Consider the following 21,559-nt stretch of genomic DNA (forward strand, 5'->3'; position numbering starts at 1 on the left):
CTGGAAAGCTGAATTTCACCAGCACTACAACTCAACAGCACCAACCAATAAACTATGGATTTTTGTACTAAGCCAATCGCCTCTTTCAAAACAACTTGTCACCTTGTCTAATCACCCTCAGCTTTTTTTAAAAACCCCCTCCTCTACCCTCTCTCTTCAGAACACAAGTGGCTTCTAGCTGAATCTGTCTCCCAAATTGCAATTTCTAAGACCTCAATAAAAACACCTTGTCTTGCAGCTTTGCATTGTGGTCTTTTGCCCCTTGGATGACATTAAATGGTGTCAGAACTGAGTGGGACAAAGAAGCGACTCTCTTCTTTGTTCTGGGGCGGCCACGGATTCAAGCACAGTTCCTGCAGGAGGAACCCCTTGTGTTCTACACGCCTCCCATGGCCACAGACCTGTTGATGAGTTGTCTCATTCCCTAACCCCCTACCTTGGTTGAGGTTCTTTTTCCAATGTCCTTGGTTGCCAGCTGTCCGAAAAGGGATTTTCCCTTTTTAATGAGAACCTATGGGGACTTTTACTTCTAAGTGTATAGGTGCCGAGTCCCCCTTCCAGAACCCCTGCTGGCTTTATGTACAAAAGTGACAGTCTTTCGTCTTACAGATTTCTTTCTTAGTGAACCAATATCAGTAAAAGTAATCTGGAATTACAGTAGCCAACCCAGAGATGCTTTTATCTCACAAAACATGTTTTTCTTCATGTGCAATTAAAAGGGCTAGGCTGGGTGCGATGACTGGTGCCTATAATCCCAGCACTTTGGGAGGCTGAGGCGGGAATATCCCTTGAGCCCAGGGGTTCGAAACCAGCCTGGGCAACATGGTGAAATCTCTTTTTATTTATTTATTTATTTGTTTGTTTGTTTGTTTGTTTATTTTTGAGATAGAGTTTCACTCTTGTTGCCCAGGCTGGAGTGCAATAATGCGATCTCGGCTCACTGCAACCTCCACCTGCCAGGTTCAAGCGATTCTCCTGCCTCATCCTCCCAAGTAGCTGGGATTACAGGTATGCACCACCATGCCTGGCTAATTTTTTGTATTTTCAGTAGAGGTGAGGTTTCCCCATGTTGGCCAGGCTGGTCTTGAACTCCTGACCTCAGGTGATCCACCCGCCTTGGCCTCCGAAAGTGCTGGGTTACAGGCGTGAACCACCGTGCCCAGCCCCCCATCTCTAATAAAAAATGAAAAAATTAGCCAGGTGTAGTGGCAAGTGCCTGTAGTCCCGGCTACTGGGGAGGCTAAGGTGGGAGGATCACTTGAGCCCAGGAGGTCAGGGCCACAGTGAGCCATGATCGCACCACTGTACTCCAGCCTGAGCAACAGAGTAAGACCCTGTCTCAAAAAAACAATAAAAGGGATAAAAGGAAAGATTAAACAGCTCGACGGGGATGTCTACTGTAATTTGGTATCTTGAGGTATCAAAAAGACTCCAGGAATCTAAATTAGCATCCCTAAGAACAATGCCAACTCAGAAACTCTAATGAAAAACTCAGAACAAATCAAACCTGGCGACAAGCAGATGTCTGTCTGATTGTGCTTGTCCTGTGTCACCTTTCCTTTGTAGTCCTACTCCTATCCCAATGCCACCTCTGCACCCTATTTTTCTTTTTTTTTTTTTTTTTTTTTAGAAACAGGGTCTTACCATGTTGCCCAGGCTGGATGCAAACTCCTAGGCTCAAGCGATCCTCTAACCTCAGCCTCCCAAGTAGCTGGGACCACAAGTACAAGCCACTGTGCTCAGCATTTTGATTAAATATTTAATTTTAAACCTTTGATATTTGACAGGCTTACCAAAATCAAAATTCTTTTTTTTTTTTTTTTGAGATGCAGTCTCCACCCAGGCTGGAGTGCAGTGGCACGATCTTGGCTCACTGCAACCTCTGCCTCCCAGGTTCAAGCGATTCTCCTGCCTCAGCCTCCCAAGTAGCCGCGACTACTGGTGCTTGCCACTACACTCGGCTAATTATGTTTTTAAGATGGAGTCTTGCTCTGTTGCCCAGGCTGGAGTACAATGGCACGATCTTGGCTCACTGCTCAGCCTGCCTCAGCCTCCTGAGTAGCTGGGATTACAGGCACGTGCCACGATGCCCAGCTAATTTTTGTATTTTTAGTAGAGATGGGGTTTCATTATGTTGTTCAGGCTGATCTCGAACTCCTGACCTCAAGGGATCCTCCTGCCTCAGCCTCCCAAAGTGCTGGGATTACAGGTGTGAGCCTCCATACCCAGCCAAAATTCTATTCTATTTAACTTGATTTTTCTCTTCATGGCCAACTCACTATTTCGTTTGTGAAACTTCTAGGGAAATTTCAGACTAGAGAATACTGAAGCACAGAAAATGATGGTACTTGGGCATGCTGGGTGCTTTTGAAAATGGAAAGGCCTGAGAAACAAGCCTGAGAGTCAAGGTCCCTCTAACCTTGTCTTACTCTTGTCTCAACCAAGGGCAGAGAGGAACTCCCTCTGGAATTTCCTTGTCTGACTAAGAAAGCTTCTTACTAAAAGAAACACAGTTGCCTTCTATTCTGTCCTTCAAATCTCGTTATCTATCAAAGAAATGAAGACTGAGAAATACAGCCACACATGGATAGACCTTTTCATAAGGCCTGCCCCTCAGGCTCATTCAGATTCCAAAGAGAATCATTTACAAGTTAATTTCTGTCTCCCTAGTCCTTTTATTCTCCCTGATAATAATTTACTGCTCCTCAAAAGAATTATACACGTTCCCCATCTCCTTATTCCCCTATGAAAAAGGGTATATAAACATCCACACCCCATTGGGGGTTGGGGGATAATCACTGTGATTTCTCCCCTTCCCGCCACCCCCCCGCCAGGCACATTAATAAAACTTGTTTGCCTTTTCTCCTATTAATCCATCTTTCATCAGTTGATTTTCAGTGTATTTTTTTAGCACTTTTTAGCAGGATCCAAAAGCTGCTCTGCTATTCTGCAAGCCACAGTCAAGGGACCCAGGACCTGAGCAGCTGTATGTCCCATTGTATACAAGATGTTAAAATCATGATGTCACAACATTTAGACATGGTTAATCAAATGTATGCCTCTCCTGATATACAGCTAACTACTATAGACTAATGCAGGCCTCCTTGTTAAAACAGACCCCTTGTTACTCAAATTTGACCAATCTTGGAAGCTTGGATGTGCACCGACTTGACAACCGCTCTTTGTGGGACATGACACTCTAGACACAGGTGTTTCTAGCTCTAAGGGAAACATAACTAGTCTATAGCCAACCAACCAACAAGCTATGCTGCCTCGGATCTTGATCAAAAGAGGGAAATGTGAAAAGTGATACACAAAATGGCGTAACTTTGGTCCAGAGCTCTAAAATGGACTTGCGAAGCCATTCTAAGAAGGACTGCCTGCACAACCTGCAACTTGCAAAACACAAAAACGAAAAATATGAACTTGCCTTGAAGCTTTGAACTGGGCCAAAACTGCAGTAACCACTACTTCCTGGAAAACTGAATTTCACCAGTGCTACAACTCCTGAACAGCGGCAACCAATCAACTATGGATTCGTGTACTAAGCCAGCCACCTCCACCAATGATAATTCTTTCAAAACAACTTGTTTATTAACCCTCTGCTTTCTTTTAAAAACCTCTATTTCTCTCCTTCTTTTCAGAACCCCATTTGGCTTCTAGGTGAATCTGTGTCTCCCAAATTGTAATTTCTTTTTTTTTTTTTTTTTTTTTTTTTTTTTTTTTTTTTTTTTGAGACGGAGTCTCGCTCTGTCACCCAGGCTGGAGTGCAGTGGTGTGATCTCGGCTCACTGCAAGCTCCACTTCCTGGGTTCACACCATTCTCCTGCCTCAGCCTCCTGAGTAGTTGGGACTACAGGCGCCCGCCACCAGGCCTGCCTAATTTTTTGTATTTTTAGTAGAGATGGGTTTTCACCATGCTAGCCCGGATGGTCTTGATCTCCTGACCTCGTGATCCGCCCGCCTTGGCCTCCCAAAGTGCTGGGATTACAGGTGTGAGCCACTGCGCCTGGCCCCAAATTGTAATTTCTAAGACCCCAATACAAATGTCTTGTTTGGCCAAATGTGGTAGCTTGTGCCTGTAATCCCAGCACTTTCAGAGGCCGAGGCAGGTGGATCACTTGACCCCGAGCTGGCCAACATGGCGAGACCCTGTCTCTTTTTTTTTTTTTTTTTTTTTTTTTTTTTTAAATACCTTGTCTTACTGCTTTGCAGTGTGGTCTTTCACCTCTTCATTTTTTTTTTTTTTTTTTTTTTTTTTTTTTTTGAGACGGAGTCTTGCTCTGTCACCAGGCTGGAGTACCGTGGCACGATCTTGGCTCACTACAACCTCCATCTCTCGGGTTCAAGCAATTCTCCTACCTCAGCCTCCTGAGTAGCTGGGATTACAGGTATGCACACCAGACCTGGCTAATTTTTGTATTTTTAGTAGAGACAGGGTTTCACCACGTTGGCCAAGATGGTCTCGATCTCTTGACCTTGTGATCCGCCTGCCTCGGCCTCCCAAAGTGCTGGGATTACAGGTGTGAGCCACCGCGCCTGGCCCTTTCACCTCTTCTTGGTTGACATAAGGAATCAGTTCTACAGCAGATACCAGATGGGTGTACTCCAGTTCAATTCCAACACTAACTACCTGGAGATATCATCAGGCCCTATAGGTTAAGGGCTCAGTCCCACAAAACTACCACCCACTTCTGAGGCCAGTTGCCAGCCCCAGGTTGTTTCACCTGCACTTCTGACTAACCAGCTATAAATTGCATTTCCCACAACCCTTTCTTCATGTTCAATTAATTTGCTAGAGCAGCTCACAGAACTCAGGAAAACACATAGTCTGACTTCGCAAAGGGATGTTACAAAGGATGCAGATGAAAAGATGCATAGGGCAAGGCTGGTGGGAAGGGACATGGAGCTTCCATGCATGCCCTCTTTGAGTGTGCCTCCCTCCAGGAAACTCCATGCGTTCAGCTATCTGGAAGCTCTCTAAACCCAGTTCTTTTGGGATTTTATGGAGCCTTCATTACCTAGAAATGATTGATCAGCTTAAGCTTCAGCCCCTGTCTCCTTCCCAAAGGATGAGGGAGAGGGCTGAAAGTCTCAAGCCTCTAATCCTACCTTGGTCTTTCCAATGACCAGTCCCATCCTAAAGCTACCTAGGGACTGCAAGTCATCAGTCAACTAATTAGCATAAAAAAGACACATCAGTTTGCTGATTCCAAGGATTTTAGGAGTTGCATGCCAGGACAAAGACCAAATATATACTTCACATTATCACAGTTATCTTGCAAGGCAAAGGCACTTGGCAGTTGGAGAAATTATCCTGGATTATTTGAATGGGCCCAATGTCATCACAAGGGGCCTCAAGAATAGAAGAGTCGGATCACTACTGAAGAAATCAGAGTGATGTGATGTGACGAAGACTCAACTCACAGTTACTGATTCTGGAGATGGAGGAAGGGGCCATAAGCCAAGGAATGTAGGCAACCTCTAGAAGCTGGGAAAGGCAAGTGAACAGATTCTCCCCTGGAGCCTCCAGAAGAAATACAGCCCTGTTGACACCTTGATCTTAGCCCAGCAGACTCATTTCTTCTGACCTCCAGAGCTGGAAGATAATAAATTTGTGTTAAGGCAATAAGCATATGGTAATTTGTTAATAGCAAGAGAAAACGAATATAGCTGCTAGTATGTAAAAGCTGGAAGTTTTCACATAAAACTCTAGCCATGCCAAAGATGAGTAGCAGCTGCCCCCTTTTAATAAAGGATGTGTTTCCAATTTCACTGCAGTCCTCACCCCTCCCTTTTGTCTACCCCAGCCTCCTATGTCCATTTACATGACCTACCCAGTCTAAGTATTTAAGTTTTGGAATCATATACTGAACTACAGTGTCTCCCAAACAGTAATCCTAATTTCAACAACTAAAATAGAAGCAAGCAAATCCTGCTTCCCTAAAATGATTAACCCCATCAATTATAACAATCCTTTCATCTGTATAGTGTGGTCTAGGTCAAGTTAATTTATATAAGCCTAAATGTCATTCTCTGCACACGGTGGGGCAAGTTACAGTACATACCCGCTACAGTCGTTTTGAAGACAAAATGAGACACAGCCTGAGAAGTGTATCCACTAGACCTCCCTGGTACCCGGCAAGGCCTAGGTAAAAACGGCGGAAATTACTGTACTTCTGCCTCACCTGCCACTAGACATTTGGGTTGTTTCTAATCTTTGGGAAGTAAACGCATTGCTCAACGTATTGATTTTTCTTTTATCTGACTACTGCCTGAAGCCACGTTCCTAGGAAGAATGGATCGATTAGAGGGGCGGGGCAATACCTTTTACCTGCTGGCAGGTGAAATTTCGCCCCCTGGCGGCCTCACCTAAAGTCCTCTCCATCCAAGGCGCGCCCTCCGCAGCCGGCAGGAGGCGCCGCGGCCTCCTGGGCCCCCCGGATGCTAATGAGCCTGGCGGCCCCGCCCCCTGCCGGAAGTGGCTGCGGCGGGGGCGGGGCCTGCAAGCTGGGCCCCGCGTCCGTGTGGGAACCATGGCGGCCTCGGAGGCGGCGGCGGCGGGGTCAGCGGCTCTGGCGGCGGGTGCCCGGGCCGTCCCGGTGGCCACGAGAGGAGCCGCCGCCGCCGCCTCGGGCCCGTGGGTGCCCCCGGGACCCCGACTGAGGGGCAGCCGGCCGCGGCCCGCGGGGGCGACGCAGCAGCCCGCGGCCCCCGCGCCGCCGGCTGGGGAGCTGATCCAGCCGTCGGTGAGTGAGCTGTCCCGGGCCGTGCGGACCAACATCCTGTGCACCGTGCGCGGCTGCGGCAAGATCCTGCCCAACAGCCCCGCGCTCAACATGCACCTGGTCAAGAGCCACCGCTTGCAGGTGAGCCCGACGCGGCCGGCGGCCGGCGGCCCGGGCAGCTGGGCCTGGCTCCAACAAAGCGCCCGGCGCCGGCGCGCGAACCCGGCCTCGGGGGGACGAGCGCCCTGCGCGCCGCCGCTGCCCCGCCGGCCTCTGCCCGCCCCGGCCGGAGGCGGCTGTCGAACCCTCGCGACTGGCCCCGCAGGTGCGGCCTCTGGCGGGGAGGAGGAGCCGGGAGCCCCGGGTCTGCCACACGCGCCGGTTCCCTGGTTCCCTGGCCCCGAGGGTTGTGCCGGGCGCCGGCCCAGGCATTTTACACGTTTTTGCCCGTGACTTCTCACGGCAGTTTGGCGACGGACGCGTCGTCTCCATTATATTAATGAGAAACAGATTATGCAACAACCTAGGTGATGCGGGGCTTTAAACCGGGGCCTCTGGTTCTGAAGCCCTGTGCTTGCCACCACACCCACAATTCCGCCCTTAGGTGCTGCCCAGTGGACTGTATGTGCCAAAATAACTAGAAGAGAGGGTTTTAAATGTTCTTACCACCAAGAGACAATACGTTTGAGGTCAAGGACACGTTAAATACTCAGACTTGATCACTGCAATGTGTATGTGCATCCATGCTGCACACTGCGCCCCATCAGTAGGAATGATTACTGTGTGTCGATTAAGAATAAAAAAATGTTTTAAAGGGGCGGTAGGTTTGCCTCTAAACACCATCGGTCAGTTTCACGGTGTTGGTAAGATCAGCTCAGGATTGAGACCTAAGGGAAATTGCCCCTGTGGCTCTTCTCTAAGAGGGGGACACAGTAAATACACCATGACAATAGTCTGAACAACCCTCCATGTTATGCAAAACGGGGCTGTAATTTTCAACCCCGGGACACATCTGTGACAAGCTTATTAAAAATCCAGATGTCCAACCCCACCCCAGACCTATTAAGTCATAATCTCTCAGTCATTACAATGGCAAGTTTCCTTCCACCACTCCAGGCCAGCAGTGACGTAATTCAAAAGCGCAAGTCATTGAAAGCAGTTCTGCGAATATGTAGCTTTTGATGATCAGGAGTAAATTTAGAGTACCCAGAGTATTGCATGTTCTGTCTGCGCATAGTCAGGCTTCTGATAAGAATTTCACAGCAGAAAACTCTGAGGTTGTAGTCTCTAGTAGGACAGATGTGTCGCCAATGAAGGGTGATCTGCTCTTACCACCATCTAAACTGAGGTACAACAACGTTCTCAAATGAAGATCAGGGAGCCAGTCAGGAAATGTACTTGAGGTATGCTGAGGAAGACCCTGCAGGTAGGGCTGAATTGTTGGACTGAAAAGCTCTAGGTTTCTTTCAGCACACAAGTGTAACTCTGGGAATGGCTTTCAACCTATTGTTTTGTTTTCATACTAAATTTTAACTGAATCCTTTTTTTCCCTGTTGTTTTTGTGTTTTTTTTGTTTGTTTTTGAGACAGAGTCTCACTCCATCACCCAGGCTGGAGTGCAATGGCGCCATCTCAGCTCACTGTAACCTCCACCTCCTGGGTACAAGCAGTTCTCCTGCCTCAACCTCCCTAGTAGCTGGGATTACAGGCACCTGCCACCGCACCCTGCTAATTTTGTTTTGTATTTTTAGTAGAGACAGGTTTCACCACGATGGCCAGCCTGGTATCGAACTCCTGACCCTCGGGTGATCTACCCATTTCAGCCTCTCAAAGTGCTGGGATTCCAGGTGTGAGCCACCGTGCCCAACCTAAATCCTTTATTTAATCATAACTTAGAATGAACTATTTCTTAATAGTTTCTGTTGTTCCTTTCTGTGGACTTGCTGTTAGGAGCTCTAGCTGTTTAAAAACCCTGGTAAACAAACATCTGTTGAACATAAAGATACCATTTACTTTTCAGGACTGGTTAGTATACAGTAGGTTTGTTTCAATTATGTTGGGTTTTTTGTTTTGTTTTGTTTGAGACAGTCTCACTCTGTCGCCCAGGCTGGAGTGCAGTGGCGCGATCTTGGATGACTGCAACCTCCGCCTCCCAGGTTCAAGCGAGTCTCCTGCCTCAGCCTGCCTAGTAGCTGAGATTACAGGTGCATACCACGACGCCCAGCTAATTTTTGTATTTTCAGTAGAGATGGGATTTCACCATGTTGGCCAGGCTGGTCTTGAACTCCTGACCGCAAATGATCCACCCGCGTCAGCCTCCCAAAGGGCTGGGATTACAGGTGTGAGCCGCTGCACCCAGCCAGGGAAAACTTTCTTTTTTAGCAGGAATTATATCTCACCAGATCCATCACTTTTTTTCTTGACAGACAGACTGACTTTCCTGTCTTGTCCTGGCTTTCTAACCACAGTGCCCAGTGGCCCCTGAGCAGCTGCTGTCTTGGTGTCTTCCTTTAATGAAGGTGGTCTGTGTGACACAATAGCCATCTATATGATGGTGCCCAGTATGGTGATCCGTACCCTCAGTCTGGTTACTACATAGAAGGCTCTTGAGGGTCTTGCTCTGTTACCCAGGTTGCTGTCAGACTCTTGAGCTCAAGTGATCCTCCTGCTTTAGCCTCCCCAGTAGCTGAGACTATAGGCTCTGCCACCATACTCTGCCTCAAACATTGTTTTTTGTTGTTGTTGTTTGAGACAGTCTCACTCTGTCACCCAGACTGGAGTGCAGTGGCATGATCTTGGCGCACTGCAACTTCTGCCTCTCAGGTTCAAGCAATTCTCTTGCCTCAGCCTCCTGAGTAGTTGGGACTACAGGCATGCTCCACCACGCCCGACTAATTTTTGTTTTATTAGTAGAGACAGGGTTTCGCCATGTTGCTCAGGCTGGTCTTGAACTTCTGACCTCAAGTGACCCGCCTGCTTCAGCCTCCCAAAGTACTGGGATTACAGGAGTGAGCTGCTGCACCAGGCCTCAAACATTATTGTTGATACCTGTTTTCAAAGTACTGGAAGGAGGGAGAGGTAAGGACAAGGAACCGGGAGGATGCCTGGCTGGGAAGCTATCTTAGGTTTTAAGAGCTGTGTTGACCAGAGACTCCACCTACATTCTGCCCTGAGTATCTCATTGGCAGGTTTTCTTATAGGCAGTGGAAATTTTCAGTCTTGGTTACAGCTGCTTGCATAATTTCTTTCATTGTTTATATATTTTCTAGATTATATTTTCTTCCTCTCCCCACTAGTTGCTGTATGGTTCTTATTTTATTCTAATCTTTCTTCCCAAAACACCCCACCCGCAACCAAATCTTCCCTTCTTAACATAAATGATGAGCAAGCCCTACAGAACGAGGATGGGTGAGAATGAGGAATTGGATTGCAAGCTGTAGAGTATGTGCCGCCTTCTGGTTTGATGTGGGTGCCTAAGGTATATGGCCATATTCCATGTCTGTAAGGAAATCCAGAAATCTAGCCCAGCCTTGTGTACGGTGGGATTCATGGAGAAATGAAAGCTATGAAGATTCAGGGGCAGGAAGAATAGAAGTAAATGCACATTTTTTTACTACTAGAAATTCTTTTGTTCCTTGCGTATGAAAGCAGTGAGTGGACAGGCGGGCACTTAACCTCTTATCAAGCAACATTTCTATTTGTAAAACATGGCTTAGAGGATTTTGTGTTATTTTTAGTTCAGAGGTTTGCTTTTAATGATTTGCCAGAAATTTTTTAAGGAAAGGAAAGGTTCCAAGTTGCTCTATAGACTATATTGTGCAAAGATTTCTAATTTTAAATTTAGAATAAGATGACAAAGCAAACCGTTTCCTTCTTGGATGCTTTCTCGGAAGGCGGTCAGGTGGTGCTAAAGTAGCTAGAAAGACAGTTTTTCCTAGTTTTTGCTATAGTTCTTACAATCCTTTCTTTTCACCCTCTACTCTTCAACTGTGTGTTCCTTTTCCTCTTGTGTGTTTTCTTTCTGTCTTGTTACTGGATTGTTTCCTCTCATAGGTTCTTTATTCAGTTATGCGCACAAAAGATACAGTACAAAAAGTCTAGTGCATTTTAGTCTTGAAAGTATATAGAACTTCAGAATAAAAACACCACTTTCTCACTGAACTTCCATTTTATCATGCCATTGCCATTTCTCATCTCAGCCATCCTACCCTTGAGCTTATTCTCTGAGGACAGAAATGGGAAGAAGGCTCCAAAAGCAGCAGGTGGGGCTGGGAGGAGGCTGCTGTGCTGGTGAGTGGTGGGGTGTTGGCTCTCGGAAAGCAGGAGCATGGGCAGTGTCAGCTTGTTGCCATGACAGTGAGGTTATTAACATCCACTTTGACTGTCTTTAGTGGTCTCTTCCCCAGGCATGATAGTTTTGGCTTAGACGGCCACCTGAAGAGATTCAGTATAATGCTACCAGTTTTTTTTTTTTTTTTTTTTTTTTTTTGAGACGGAGTCTCACTCTGTCACCCAGGCTGGAGTGCAGTGGCCGGATCTCAGCTCACTGCAAGCTCCGCCTCCCGGGTTTACGCCATTCTCCTGCCTCAGCCTCCTGAGTAGCTGGGACTACAGGCGCCTGCCACCTCGCCCGGCTAAGTTTTTTTTTTTGTATTTTTAGTAGAGACGGGGTTTCACTGTGTTAGCCAGGATGGTCTCGATCTCCTGACCTCGTGATCCGCCCGTCTCGGCCTCCCAAAGTGCTGGGATTACAGGCTTGAGCCACCACGCCCGGCCAATGCTACCAGTTTTTATTGAACATTTATTCTGTTCAAAACATTCCCAAAGGCAACAGAAGATACAGATAAATCCCTGCCCATGAAAAGGTGTGGGGCATTAGAACGCATTCTCTTAGGTGTCATGAAGTAATGAGAGAAGACAAAGTAGTTTGAAGCTCCGGAGTAAGGGACTTCGAGTATCCCAGGCTCAAGAAGTTGGGACTTGAACAGTACGGGGGTGCTGCTGAAAACGTTTGAGGGAGGTAATGACATGATCGAAGCTATACTTGAGAAAGGTGAATCTGATAAAGTATGAGTGAAAAAGAGACTGAAGGTCTAGAAATTAGATTAAGAGGCTAATGACAAAATCCACATAAATAGGAGGACTTGAATGAAGGGGCACTGACAAAGAAGAGGACAGGAGATAGTAAAAGGCATTCAACGATGAGAGCACACACTACGGGGGAGCATGAGGGAGGTTGGAAGGGATAATGAAAGGATTACCGAGCATCACTGACAATGTCTTCAAAATGAGCAGGAATCTTGTAGTGATCCTAATCTGTGGTTTTATGGAGCATTTCACAGCCTAGGAACATACAAGGGGGATATCTGCCTGGAATGTAAATTGACTAAGAGGAGTTCAATAACGGTCAAATGAATGCAGGATTTTAGAGTCTTGCTTAGTATTCTCACCACATTTCATTTAATCTACTCATAGTCTTTCTCTCTTACCGCTAACACTAGATGGAAAAACTATGTTAATTAAAAGTATTTCACAAAATGCGCTTGTTTTCAGTCATTCTGTTTCCACTCCAGCCTGTTGTATTGGTTTTTTGAAATAATTATTTAAAGTAATTTTCATTTTGCAGGATGGCATAGTCAATCCAACAATAAGAAAAGATTTGAAAACTGTACCGAAATTCTACTGTTGTCCAATCGAAGGCTGCCCCAGAGGCCCTGACAGACCATTTTCTCAGTTTTCTCTCGTAAAACAGGTACTATATACTTCTCTGAGGATGAGATACAGATGCTATAAACCTATTGTGCATTCTCATTACTTAGCAGACATAACTACAGAATCGAGTAGACAGCTGCTTGTGAGAGGAGATGCCTGCGTGTCTCCCAGTTGGTATAAACCTGAGTATGCTGTCACACAAGTGGAAGGAAAAGCGGCTTGGTCTGGAGGGAATATGTCTAGAAGTGAGTTAAAATAGAGAGAGAGAATAAACCAGTTCAGCAAAGAATGAGAACATGTTTGCCCGCAGATTTCCTCTGTGAGTCTGCATACCTCCGAGGGCCGAGAGCAAAGGCACAAAGGAACTCTTCTTCCCAGGGGAATAAGAACCTGCAGAATCCAGGAAAAGAATTGTTTTGGAAGCCGCAATCTTAAGAGGAGGGAGGGCCCCAGTGACTGGGACAAGAGGTGATTCAGAACTGGAAGAGATTGGCATCTGAAATGTTCCCCCGCGGGTCTGCTGGTGGGTGTCCGAGAAGAGCATTGGAAAGACATGTTTTTCCTGCCCACAGCACTGACAGATCAGAGTGTAAATGCTGGGGACCATAGTTGTTTCCAGAACAATCCCGTCACTTTTCACAAAGCAAAGCAACAGGAAGAGGCATATATATAATTTTAACTGCAATGTGCCTGCTTTTACATTCTTTTGACTTGGACTGCTGTATTTTCTATGTTTTTATATTAACAGTGTAAAATCATTATTTGGGTGGATGATGGTTTCTGAACTGTTTTGACCAGTTGCTGTTTTTCATCTTAATCCCTTCTGTGTTCTTCCTAGCACTTTATGAAAATACATGCTGAGAAGAAGCACAAATGTAGTAAGTGCAGCAATTCATATGGTACAGAATGGGACCTGAAAAGACACACAGAGGACTGTGGCAAGACCTTTCGGTGCACATGCGGCTGTCCCTACGCCAGTAGAACAGCATTGCAGTCCCACATCTACCGAACGGGCCACGAGATCCCTGCAGAACACAGGTGAAGGGAAAGAAATGATGGCACAAAAGTTAGTAGCTACGCGAAGCATTTCAGATGAAACATCCTGGAGAGCCAGTGGTGTGGGAAGAAAAAAGAATCCTAGAAAATGTGTGACGTCAAAGGAGGAAGCTTTTGAAAATGGAAGCAGGTCTTGCAAATGACCCATGTCTGGGCCTGAAATTTTGACTCAGTTTTTTCCCGTTTTTTCTGCTAACCCTCTTTGAGGGTCCGTTGTTATTTCCATTTGAAAATCTCGGCTTCTAGAATTTTCTATTAGAGGGAACCAAACTGCCAACGAATAAATTTTATCATGAAACTACTTCATTTAAAGGTCAAATTTTCATTTAGTGTGATAGCTTCCTGCCTTAGAAATGATAAAACTTGCATTATGTAAGTCTTTTAGCTTCTTTTGGCTTAAAGATCTGAGTTGAGTTCTAGTACTTAGATCTTAACAAAAAAAAGGTATGCTTCCCTCTTTTTCTGTTTGCATGTTTCTGAACGTTCACCTGCCATAATAGGACCAACTCCCAGAGTTGCGAAAGAAGGGATTTATCTTGTCTGGGTTGAATATGACCTCTGCTATAGAGGGAGGAAATGACATTTGTCAGTGAGGATAGAGTGTCATGGTCAAAGAAAGTTGTATTTTAAGGTTTTCTTTTTGCTCTGTCATTGTTTTCAGGGACCCACCTAGTAAGAAAAGGAAAATGGAAAACTGTGTGCAAAACCAGAAGTTATCCAACAAGACCATTGAATCATTGAACAACCAACCAATCCCTAGACCAGACACTCAAGAACTAGAAGCTTCAGAAATAAAACTAGAACCATCTTTTGAAGACTCTTGTGGCTCTAACACTGACAAGCAGAGTCTTACAACACCACCGAGATATCCTCAGAAGTTGCTTTTACCAAAGCCCAAAGTGGCTTTGGTTAAACTACCCGTGATGCAGTTTTCTCTCATGCCTGTCTTTGTGCCTACAGCCGACTCCTCAGCCCAGCCTGCGGTGTTAGGTGTTGATCAGGGCTCTGCCACAGGAGCTGTGCACTTACTACCCTTGTCAGTAGGAACCCTGATCCTCGGCCTAGATTCAGAGGCTTGCTCTCTTAAGGAGAGCCTACCTCTTTTCAAAATTGCTAATCCTGTTGCTGTTGAGCCAATAAGTACTGGTGTTCAAGTGAACTTGGGTAAAAGTCCATCTAATCCTTTACAAGAACTGGGGAACACATGTCAAAAGAACAGCATTTCTTCAATCAACGTGCAGACAGATCTCTCTTACACCTCACAAAACTTTATACCTTCTGCACAGTGGGCCACCGCTGATTCCTCTGTGTCATCTTGTTCTCAAACTGATTTGTCGTTTGATTCTCAAGTGTCTCTTCCCATTAGTGTTCACACTCAGACATTTTTGCCCAGCTCTAAGGTAACTTCATCTATAGCTGCTCAGACTGATGCATTTATGGACACCTGTTTCCAGTCAGGTGGGGTCTCCAGAGAAACCCAAACCAGTGGGATTCAAAGTCCAACAGATGACCATGTACAGATGGACCAAGCTAGAATGTGCGGAGACATTTTTGAGAGTGTTCATTCATCATATAATGTTGCTCCAGGTAACATTATAAGTAACAATTTAGTAGCAGAGACAGTAACTCATAGTTTGTTACCTCAGAATGAGCCTAAGACTTTAAATCAAGATATTGAGAAATCTGCACCAATTATAAACTTCAGTGCACAGAATAGTATGCTTCCTTCACAGAACATGACAGATAATCAGACCCAAACCATAGATTTATTAAGTGATTTGGAAAACATCTTGTCAAGTAATCTACCTGCTCAGACATTGGATCATCGTAGTCTTTTGTCTGACACAAATCCTGGACCTGACACCCAGCTCCCATCTGGCCCAGCCCAGAACCCTGGAATCGATTTTGATATTGAAGAGTTCTTTTCGGCCTCAAATATCCAGACTCAAACTGAAGAGAGTGAACTTAGCACCATGAACACGGAGCCAGTTTTGGAGTCACTGGACATAGAGACTCAAACGGACTTCTTACTCGCAGATACCTCTGCTCAGTCCTACGGGTGTAGGGGAAATTCTAACTTCTTAGGCCTTGAGATGTTTGACACACAGACACAGACAGACTTAAACTTTTTCTTAGACAGTAGCCCTCATCTGCCTCTAGGAAGTATTCTGAAACACTCCAGCTTTTCCATGAGTACCGATTCATCTGACACAGAGACCCAAACTGAAGGAATTTCTACTGCTAAAAATATACCTGCTCTAGAAAGCAAAGTTCAGTTGAATAGTACAGAAACACAGACCATGAGTTCTGGGTTTGAAACCCTGGGGAGCTTGTTCTTCACCAGCAATGAAACTCAAACAGCAATGGACGACTTTCTTCTGGCCGATCTGGCCTGGAACACGATGGAGTCTCAGTTCAGCTCTGTAGAAACCCAGACTTCTGCGGAACCACACACAGTCTCCGACTTCTAAAACTAACAGTGGAGTCCGTGTGTGAAACAGCATCTACCATTTCCTCTGGAGTAAAACTATGGACTAGGGACAACAGTATTAATTCGATTGAATGTAGTTGATGATGCAGTTGCTTAGCTTCTTTGCGATTCTTTGCCTTTTGAACTTGTAAACAGAAATTTGTGTATAAATGTGAGTATATTATAAAGTTTGAGATGTTGATCTAAATTGTTTTTGTGTTGCCTACATTTGCCTTTTCACAGCTAGTCTTTTCATGTTAAAAAAAAAATGTATTTCATACCTTTAAAACCTATAGCCATTTAGCTGAAGCCCAGCTTACCAGGTTGAAGGGTACAAACTTCTCAAATCTTCAAAACATTTTAGTCAAAGTGCAATATACTTAAATTTCACCTAAAATATCTTTGGCGTGCTTGTTAGAAATTCCTGATTCCTGTTACTAATCACTAAAGAAATGGGATGCTGCCACCGTAGGATTTAAGCAGTGGCGCTTCTGTACTCTTAGACTTCTGCTGCCTGCACCTTCGTCAGCTTTGACGCCTCTTTTCTGATTTAAAGACACCAAGGAAAATTACAACTCTCTTTAGCTTTGAAGCAGTTTTCATGTAATCAATGCCACCTCTTCCCTACATGAACTATTGATACCAGCATACAAGTGTATAGCACTTTACACACAAGAGGTTTATTGATGTAAAATTGTCAGCTAGGGAAACAGCAGCGGACCAGGCGTGGTGGCTTACCCCTGTAATCCCAGCACTTTGGGAGGCCAAAGCAGAAGGATCACTTGAGCCCAGGAGTTCAACACCAGCTTGGGCAACATAGGGAGACTGTGTCTCTGGAAATTTTTTTTTTTTAATTCGCCAGGCATAGTGGCATGTGCCTGTGATCCCAGCTACTTGGGAGGCTGAGGTGAGAGGATCACTTGAGGAGGCTGGGGCTGCCATGAGCCATGATCATGGCACTGTACTCCAACCTGGGTAACAGGGCAAGACCCTGTCTCAAAATTTAACAAACAAAACCCAGCAGCAAGCACCTAGTGTAGTGTTCCTGCTAAATAAGAGTAGGTTATCCAAACCATGAGAACAGGGAGTTACGGAAACAGGCCTATGACCTTATCTTGCCTGTGAAGATCCTTTCTGCTCTCCACAGTAGGCCAGAGTTGGGGGCTCTGGAGCTGTTTCCCAAAGTGCACCCACAGGCTGGATCTGAGTTTTGTCACTCAAAAGCAAGAAGAAAAGTGGGAAAGGGGCATCCCCCATTAGATTTCAATACTTTGCACTTCTACTAAGCTTGATAGGACAGGAGTGCAATCTACAATTATTTTAAAGTGAATTTCCTTCCATCCACCATTCTTTATCTTTTTCTTGAATAAGAAAAGATATCTAGCAAGGATATTACTTGTGCCTTGAGGCTAGCAATTACAGGATAGATTCATATAAAATACGGTATTCTGTATTTTTTTAAGAGAATAATACCAAACAGTCTTCAAAGAAAACAAAGAAGGTGAAGACCTGTTGCTTCAATAATCAAGAATGTTTTCTGTGTTTTGAGGTGGGAGCATGATCAAGTATACTTTGGGGATTTTCTGTATTTAGGAGATCTTGGATTCTTAATTGTTGGCTAAGTTCCAGTCAAATAGGAATCAGTGCAGTCTGTAAGTTCGCCACATTCACTCACACACACACACACACACACACACACACACAAATGCTCCTTTCTGTGGTACATGCTTGTGTTACTGAAAGCTAAATCCTCAAAACCTAGTAAGGGGACTAATGATTCATTAAAGTAAATTGATGGTTTTGCTACTAATTCCTATCCCATACATTTGATACAAAAGAAGTGTTGGTAATGGATAAATAACATACCCTGGGCAGATGAACTCAACCTAGTAGGTGAGAGTTTGCTTTGGTCACAGTTGCCTATGAGTGTGGGTTTCAAACAAACATAAAGCCTTAACTTAGAATTTCATTATGTTTTAGAATCATCACTGCCTTAATATTCAAGCTTCTATTTAAGTCCTCCTAATAAAGGAGAAATGCATGTTTATGGCTGTTTTGTAAATATAAATGGAGTGATCTATGGCTTAAAAAATTTTTTGTTTCTGTGATGTTTGTAAATCTAGCCAATAGAGTTATTTACAGAAAAAATTGAGCATGTAATAATACAAGAACTGTTTCCCCTCAAAACCTGAACTTGAATTATTTGTAAAAACTGAAATTTAGTGATTAAAGAGAAGCCAGAATTGTACCTTTTTTGTGAATTCTTGAACCTACTCATAAATATGACTTATTTTATTGCCTTAAGTTTTCACACTCATTGTCTTCTGAAAGCCATATGATAAAATGATTTTATTTCATCATACCCAGTTATTTTCATTATTGTTTTTCTTTTGTTCATGAAAATATGCTAACAATTTTCCTAGAAAAGACATTCCAGGTAATACCAGCCGGATAGCTGACTATAGGTCCCTAATGCTTGTTGCATCCATAGAAAAGGACCAAAAGAATGAATAAAATACATTTTGACTACAGTATCTAAAAGAAAATGAGGCCTGGCACGATGGCTCATGCCTGTAATCCCTGCACTTTAGGAGGCTGAGGTGGATGGATCACCTGAGAACAGGAGATCGAGACCGGCCTGGCCAACATGGTGAAACCCCATCTCTACTAAAAATACAATAATTAGCCAGGCGTGGTGGTATGCACCTGTAATCCCAGCTACTCGGCTGAGGGAGGAGAATCACTTGAACCTGGGAGGCAGAGGCTGCAGTGAGCCAAGACTGCACCACTGTACTCCATCCTGGGTGGCAAAGTGAGACTGTCTCACAAAAAAAAAAAAAAATGCTGGAGAAGGCCAGGCACGGTGGCTCACGCCTGTAATCCCAACACTTTGGGAGGCTGAGGTGGGCCGATCACGAGGTCAGGAGATCAAGACCATCCTGGCTAACACAGTGAAACCCCGTCTCTACTAAAAATTAAAAAAAATTAGCTGGGCGTGGTGGCGGGCACCTGTAGTCCCAGCTACTCAGGAAGCTGAGGCAGGAGAATGACGTGAACCTGGGAGGTGGAGCTTGCAGTGAGCCGAGATCATGCCACTGGACTCCAGTCTGGGCAACAGAACGAGACTCCATCAAAAAAAAAAGAAAAGAAAATGCTGGAGTGTGTCAGGGGAGTGGTGGAGAACCTGTGGTACGCAGAGACTCAGGATGGCCACAGAGAGAAGGACGTGAAACACCCTGCTCTGCCACCCCATCTCCCCAGTCAGGATCAGCTCAGAACCAAGACGGATTTCTGTCTGGGGGAAAGAAAGGCAGAAGGTCGCCAACAGGTCCCATTGCCACCACAGACACCTGTAGTCTTTTCTGCTGGGGAATCCTGCAGTTCTCTCAGGCCCTGAGCCCAGTTTAGAGAGCTGCCTCAAATTTACATGGCCGTGTTACTGCAGAGAAGAAGCCCACATTGTGACCCAAGCTGCTACAGCATGGCATCATTTTCAAACTGGACCCACTGCTCTAGGGGACAGTAACCACTGCATCTCTCCATCCCTGAGGCTCTGCTGTCACTGTACCATCTCACACACAGTAGTGCAGCATCCCCCAGCTGAGGTGCTACAGCTCCCTACTCCTTGGGAACAAGCTGCCCAAGAGGTGCTCCATCTTACCCATCCTAGAGGCAGCACAGTCCTGAACTCAACTACTCAGAACCTAGGCCTAGCAGAACAGCCATGACCGTAGCACCCAAGCCCATGCAATGCCCTGCCTCCAAAGGAACAGGAAGTCTTGCTCAGCGGGGAAGCCAAGCTCAAGCCAGTGGACCAGCCCAGCATCCCTCAGCATGCAAAAAGCCTGATACTCCATCCACAAAGGAGCCATACTCAACCCAGTATGCCAGCCACACAGTCTCCTGCAGCCTAGGCCATTGAGGCACTTGCAGGCATTGCTGACATTGATTACAGCTGAAGAATGTGCATGAAGACCACACTACTACTGTACCCATGCAGAACCAAAGCCAATCTGCCTTACTCAACTGATACTTAGGCCCCATCTGCATGTTTAAAGCCTTTCCCTATGAAAGCCACGCTATAGAACTGGAAAAGGCAGCTGATCCATCAGCTGCAAAGGAATCAACATAGGAGGACAAGAAGCATGAAAAAGCAAACAAATATGACACCAACAAAGAAACACAATAATTCTCCAATAACTAACCCCAAAGTCAGAGAGAAATGTATGAATTTCTTGAAAAGGAATTCAAAATAATGATCTTGAGGAAGCTCAACAAGACATAAAGAGAATACAGATAAGCAAAATAATTCTTGATCTGAGTGAGAAATTCAAGAGAGATAGATATATTTAAAAAAGAACTAAACAGAAATCTTTGAAGAATTTAACGAATGAAATAAAAAATACAATTGAGAGCTTCAAGAGCAGCCTAGATCAAGCAGGAAAAAAAAAGGAATTTCTTTCTTTTTTTTTTTTTTTTTTTTTTGAGACGGAGTCTCCCTCTGTCACCAAGGCTGCAGTGCAGTGGTGCCATCTCAGTGCACTGCAACTTCCACCTCCTGGGTTGAAGCGGTTCTCATGCCTCAGCCTCCTTAATATCTTGGATTACAGGTGTTTACCACCACACCTGGCTAACTTTTGTATTTTTAGTAGAGAGGAGGTTTCATCATGTTCGCTAGTCTGTTCCTGAACTCCTGACCTCTGGTGATCTGCCTGCCTCAGCCTCCCAAAGTGCTGGGATTACAGGTGTGAGCCACCGCATCCAGTCAAAAAATAAAAAGAATTTGTTAACTTGAAGACAGCACTTTTGAAATAATGCATTCAAAGGAAATAAAGAGAGAATGAAAAAGAGTGAAGAAAGTTGACAGGACTTATGGGGACATCATTAACAGATACACTATGAGATTTTCAGAGGGAGATAGAGAAAGGCACAGAAAGCTTATTTAATGAAATAATAGCTGAAAACTTCCCAAGTCCTAGAAGAGATATATGGACATCCAGATCCATTGGACTCAAAGAATCCCAAATAGATTCAACCCAAAGAAGTCCTCTCAGAGGCACATTGTAATCAAACTGTAAAAATTCAAAGACACCGAGTTTTAAAAGCAGTAAGAGAAAAGCATCAAATCATATATAAGGGAATCTCCATTACACTATCAACAGATTTCTCAGCAGAAACTTTGAAGCCCAGGAAAGAATGGGATGATATAGTCAATGTTCTGAAAGAAAAAAAAAAAAAAAACTGTCACCCAAGAATGCTATACCCTGTCATTAAGAAATGAAAGTGAAATAAAGTATATTTCAGACAAGCGAAAGCTGAAGGAATTCATCACCACTAGACTGGCCTTACAAGAAATGGTATGGAAGTACTTCAACCAAAAGCAAAAGGATGATAATTACTTTCATCATTTTGTGTGTCATAAGAAAACATATGACAGTATAAAACTCACTGGAAGAGGTAAATTCATAATCAAATTCAGAATATACCATTACTCTAATGGTGGCATATGTCTTTCAGATCTCTAGTATGAATAACTACAGCTATAATAAACACTGTTAAGGAAAACACAATATAAAAAGATGTAAATTAAGACA

The 21,559-nt window shown here is 44.7% G+C and overlaps 3 protein-coding genes across 6 annotated transcripts in view; 2 read left to right on the forward strand and 1 right to left on the reverse strand.

The window, feature by feature from the left end:
- Positions 1-3,545, forward strand: part of LOC105491214 (centromere protein N) — a 29,477-nt gene extending 25,932 nt beyond the window's left edge. Inside the window, exon 11 of the mRNA XM_024795877.2 lies at positions 2,912-3,545. Within this exon, the coding sequence (XP_024651645.1) occupies positions 2,912-3,093 (182 nt within the window). The 3' untranslated portion in view covers positions 3,094-3,545. The remainder of the gene's footprint in view (positions 1-2,911) is intronic.
- LOC105491213 (C-X9-C motif containing 2) overlaps positions 1-6,422 on the reverse strand; it is a 65,663-nt gene extending 59,241 nt beyond the window's left edge. Inside the window, exons 1-2 of the mRNA XM_071084996.1 lie at positions 6,335-6,422; positions 5,428-5,599 (exon numbers count right to left, since the gene is read on the reverse strand). The gene's annotated coding sequence lies outside the window, so the exon portion shown is untranslated. The remainder of the gene's footprint in view (positions 1-5,427; positions 5,600-6,334) is intronic.
- An 87-nt stretch (positions 6,423-6,509) lies between these two features.
- On the forward strand, positions 6,510-18,213 carry LOC105491211 (ATM interactor). Of its 4 annotated transcripts, none has more exons than XM_011757404.3 (4): positions 6,510-6,869; positions 12,354-12,479; positions 13,278-13,477; positions 14,157-18,213. In XM_011757404.3, the coding sequence occupies exons 1-4, from the start codon at positions 6,537-6,539 to the stop codon at positions 15,964-15,966; spliced, it is 2,469 nt and encodes an 822-aa protein (XP_011755706.2). In that variant the 5' UTR covers positions 6,510-6,536; the 3' UTR covers positions 15,967-18,213. The 4 variants fall into 4 exon arrangements, with proteins under 4 accessions (XP_011755706.2, XP_011755707.1, XP_011755708.1 ...); XM_011757405.3 differs by lacking the exon at positions 6,510-6,869 and adding an exon at positions 7,112-8,154; XM_011757406.3 differs by lacking the exon at positions 6,510-6,869 and adding an exon at positions 7,112-8,131.
- The last annotated feature ends 3,346 nt before the right edge of the window (positions 18,214-21,559 follow it).

This window comes from Macaca nemestrina, chromosome 18 (genome assembly GCF_043159975.1).
Source record: "Macaca nemestrina isolate mMacNem1 chromosome 18, mMacNem.hap1, whole genome shotgun sequence".
Classification (NCBI taxonomy): Eukaryota; Metazoa; Chordata; class Mammalia; order Primates; family Cercopithecidae; genus Macaca; species Macaca nemestrina.

Excerpts from the sequence above, each read along its gene's own strand:
- LOC105491211 (XM_011757404.3), top strand. The coding sequence starts at position 6,537 with ATGGCGGCCTCGGAGGCGGCGGCGGCGGGGTCAGCGGCTCTGGCGGCG. Across the intron at positions 12,480-13,277 it reads AGTTTTCTCTCGTAAAACAG|CACTTTATGAAAATACATGC; the intron begins GTACTATATACT and ends TGTTCTTCCTAG. Across the intron at positions 13,478-14,156 it reads GAGATCCCTGCAGAACACAG|GGACCCACCTAGTAAGAAAA; the intron begins GTGAAGGGAAAG and ends CATTGTTTTCAG.